Genomic DNA, 4,133 nt, shown 5'->3' with positions numbered 1-4,133 from the left:
CCAAAACTCTCCCTAGGAGGTGATATTGCTGCCTTGAGGATTACTGTAATAGAGGAGAGAAGTACAGTGAACTGCCAACAGAATAATGATGGAGTAACTTAAGGATCTGGGCTGCAAGGATGTAGGCTAGCCAACCTAAGCAGTAAGACAAATGCCTACTAAGGATTGTTAGCGCCAAAAAGTATGCAACTGGATTTTATTGCAAGGTCCTAAATAAATTAGAAATTCTGACTTCTCAGTCAACCTAGTGGTAGAGCTTTGCATTCCCTGCTTTCAGTTGAAAGGCATGTTCTTGGCAAAGCTGGACACAGACAGCATCGTCATGTTGCTCTTGAGGTTCTCCATGGATGGCTTCTTCGTGAACATCCTCCAGGATTCATTTCCACATGTGGGAGGTTCCCAGTCTCTGAGAAAGGCAAGACTTGTGAAACCAGATCAACTCTTAACCTAGTGGATCTTAAATTGTGCTGTGAGCAGAAACATTAGGGGAACTATTATACAATTTGTTGCCTACTGTCATGCCCAAGGGCTCTGAGTGAATTTACAAGAAAATGGGTTAAAGAAAAAACTTCAGTGGGGAAACATAGAGTCCAGAGAAGGGCTGGAAGAGTAGGCACAGATTCCCATATCCTCCCCATTTTACCAACAGAAAGGTTGCCAGAGCCAGGATGCTCTGCTATGCACGAGTTTAGGTCAGTATTCTAGGAGAGGGCCTTGCTGCTCTTCCTTATTATAAGGCAAGTGTTAGAACAACCTTGTGAGTGGGGAGATAAACAGACTGCTTGGTACAGTCTGAATGTGGGGTGCCAACTTTTTAAAGGAATCGTCTGGGAAAGCTAGCTGCCTAATACCTGGAAACCTTGAGATCCTTGGGAAGTGTTGGCCCTTCCAGCAGAAGGAAGAAGTCACCTGTCCTAAAAGAAGCTGAGTTTATGTTTTAGACCCTCTGGCTGTGAGAAGAATGTTTGGTAGGAAGGCTGGTCCCAGTGAACACATTTTTCAGGCAACCTAGAGAGTGTTTCTAAGGTTCATTTTGGACAATTCAACTTGTCCAGTCATACGAACTTAATAACTGCAAATGCCTGGGCCTCATTGTACTTAACTAGGTCTGAAGTAATGCCCAGTATCTAGAGTAACAAGTTCCATAAGTGATTCTGATGGGTATGTGTATAACCTTTCTTTTGGAACCAGTTTTAGCCCAGAACTTTCAGATACCCATTTTCTCCAGCCCCTCCTGCCACAGCCTCTAAAAATGCACACTATGGTTTTTGTTTGTTTGTTTGGGGTTTTATTTTTTGGCCGCATCGTGTGGCTTGTGGCATCTTAGTTCCCCGACCAGGGATTGAACCTAGGCTCTCGGCAGTGAAAGCGTGGAGTCCTAACCACTGGACCGCCAGGGAATCCCCACACACTATCTTTTCTATAGATCAAAGCATTAGTGTTGAGCTCTCAATAGCCCTGTGTCTCCAGCACCAATAGCCTTGTGTTAAATCATTTACAATCAGCAGGGATCCCAGCATGTGAATTGGACATGATCACCCAGTTGGAGAAAGAACAACTGTAGACACTGGATCTTCAGGGAGCTGAAGAGGGGAGTGACCAAAAATATCTGTCTAGGTGAGTAGTATCATGAAAAGGCCACTAATTTGAAATTTCGGAGACGTGAGTTCTAGTCTAAGCTCTTGCAATTTGCTGGGTGGCTTAAGTTACTCTGTTTTCTATCTGTCAAATAAGCAAGGTGGCCTTGATGAACTCTAAGTTAAGATCTGTTATGATGAGCTCTGTTAATCCTCTGAAGTCTGTGGTTGTAGACTTGTTTAGAAGAGTACCTAAACTAGCTGGAAGAAGGGTTGGGGGATCAAAGGGAGATCAAATGGGGATAGCAGGGTAATAGTTAGCATTTCTGAAATTCTGTTTTCTCTCTTTGCCAAGAAAATGGTTGCATCCAAGCTTGATAGAGTCTTCCTCACTTTTTGCATTTTGGCAGGGTGGTGGTGGTTATGTTTTCTACATTTGAGAGTCTTTACTTTTCTCATCCCTTTCCTGTCTCTCATTTACCATAACTAATTGGCTACAATAGCTAATAGCTCATTTTACTTTCTAATCCCCTGTTCTCTGCTCATCAATTGGTATATCTGCTCATGTCCATTTTGGGGGCTCAGCATTTAACCAAGCCCCTACCTGTATTTCTTGATGTCTCTGTGCATCCACTGTGAAAACTCTATTATCACTTCTGGCCTTGTTCACTTCTCTTTCATTGTCCCTTTTAAGTTTCTGCCCATATAAAGTTGCTAGTGTGCATGAATTGCAAATTACTTGTCTTTTTTTCCTGTTGGTTTATTTTCCTTGCTCTCCACACTAGACACAGGTGACATTTGCACTTTAAATGTCTTTCAGATAGGGATATTTGAACTGAACCAAAGCATCAACACCAATCAGGCTATTTCTGAAGAACTAGAGTTTCCAGGGTCAGCAATGGAAAGTCTCCGAAGGAATACTGCCCAACTTCCTATGAATGAAGAAGCCTGTAAAAGTGAGGGCCAGTTATCAAGGCAGACAAAATGTCCTCCACAGAAGAAATCTTCTTTTGAGAAAACAGCAATCAGAAAAGTGTCAATGACCCTCAAGGAAATTTTCACTAGGGAGAGAGGCCCTGAATCCAGTGAATTTAGTCTAAACTCAAAGCTTAATACACGGCAGAAAATTCCAAAGGGAGCTATGTCCCCCATATCTAGGAAAAACTCCAAAGATAATTCAGGCTTAATTAAACACCAAAAACTCTTTCCGCAAAGGAAACCTTGTAGATGCAATGAATGTGGTAAAGCCTTTAGTTACCAATCAGACCTTATTGTCCACAGTAGAATTCATGGTGGAGAAAAGCCTTTTGTATGCAATGAATGTGGTAAAACGTTTAGCCGAAGTACACACCTTATTGAACATCAAAGAACTCACACCGGAGAGAAACCTTATGAATGCAGTGAATGTGGAAAAGCTTTTAGCCGGAGTACACACCTTAGTCTACATCAGAGGATCCATACTGGAGAAAAACCATATGAATGTAGTGAATGTGGAAAAGCCTTTAGCCGAAGCACTAACCTTAGTCAGCATCAGCGAACTCATACTCAAGAAAAACCTTACAAATGTAATGAATGTGGGAAAGCCTTCAGTGACCATTCAACCATAATTCAGCATCAACGAATACACACTGGAGAGAATCCCTATGAATGCAGTGAATGTGGAAAAGCTTTCAGTTGGATCTCATCTCTTATTGAACATCAGAGAACACACACTGGGGAGAACCCCTATGAGTGCAGTGACTGTGGGAAGGTATTCAGTCGGAGCTCATCCCTTGTTGAACATCAGAGAATACACACTGGAGAAAAGCCCCACGAGTGTAGAGAGTGTGGAAAGGGTTTCAGTCGGAGCTCCTCCCTTATTATTCACCAGAGAACTCATACCGGAGAGAAGCCTTACAAGTGTAATAACTGTGGAAAAGCCTTCAGTCAGAGTTCATCTCTCATCAGACATCAGCAACTTCACACTAAAGAGTAATATCTGTGCTTTCCTTAATGTTAGCACAAGAGCACACAGCATAACCTCCCACAGCTGAAAAGAAACATATATACTTGTTTGAATTTTCCTTCCTACTAGCTAGGGCTAAGCCAGTTTCAAGCTAGCCTTCCTTCCTTTATGTAAACTAAATGCTCAAATGAGTGATCAATCCAACAAGGGGATGAATTTTAAAACCTAACATATTCACTCTAATATTCTGGAGGGCTCCAATCTTAGAATATACAGCTACCTAACACCTTGCAGTTCCTCACCTTATCTATTCCATGGAGCTTGGATCCCTGAACAACCAGTGAACCCTCTCTTTCCCAACCACATGAGCTCCTTCACTTAAAAGAGGAAATCCCATGTGTGTGTATTTTCATGCTTGCTGGCTCCAGTGGCAGAAGAGAAGGAGCTGGCTTCAGATTAGGACAAAAAATTCCCACCAGTTTGGGGATAAAAAATTCAATCTCGAATTATATGGACAAATTTTTCTCTTCCTTCCTCCCTTACCTTTTTTGCTATAGCATAATTTCCTCAAAGTATAGCCCGTAGTTCTAATGTGCCTAACTAATCCCAGT

At 42.1% G+C, this 4,133-nt stretch overlaps 1 protein-coding gene across 1 annotated transcript; it reads left to right on the top strand.

Annotated features, from left to right (window-relative positions):
- The first annotated feature begins 2,475 nt into the window (after nucleotides 1-2,475).
- On the top strand, nucleotides 2,476-3,783 carry ZNF391 (zinc finger protein 391). The gene has a single exon (XM_024764312.1). The coding sequence runs from the start codon at nucleotides 2,476-2,478 to the stop codon at nucleotides 3,550-3,552; it is 1,077 nt and encodes a 358-aa protein (XP_024620080.1). The 3' UTR covers nucleotides 3,553-3,783.
- The last annotated feature ends 350 nt before the right edge of the window (nucleotides 3,784-4,133 follow it).

Source organism: Neophocaena asiaeorientalis, unplaced genomic scaffold, assembly GCF_003031525.2.
Source record: "Neophocaena asiaeorientalis asiaeorientalis breed wild unplaced genomic scaffold, Neophocaena_asiaeorientalis_V1.1 scaffold239, whole genome shotgun sequence".
NCBI lineage: Eukaryota > Metazoa > Chordata > Mammalia > Artiodactyla > Phocoenidae > Neophocaena > Neophocaena asiaeorientalis.
Note: the sequence above shows the minus strand (reverse complement) of the source record. Positions and strands in the feature narration are given on the sequence as shown.

Coding starts and splice junctions, on each gene's coding strand:
- ZNF391 (XM_024764312.1), top strand. CDS start 2,476: ATGGAAAGTCTCCGAAGGAATACTGCCCAACTTCCTATGAATGAAGAA.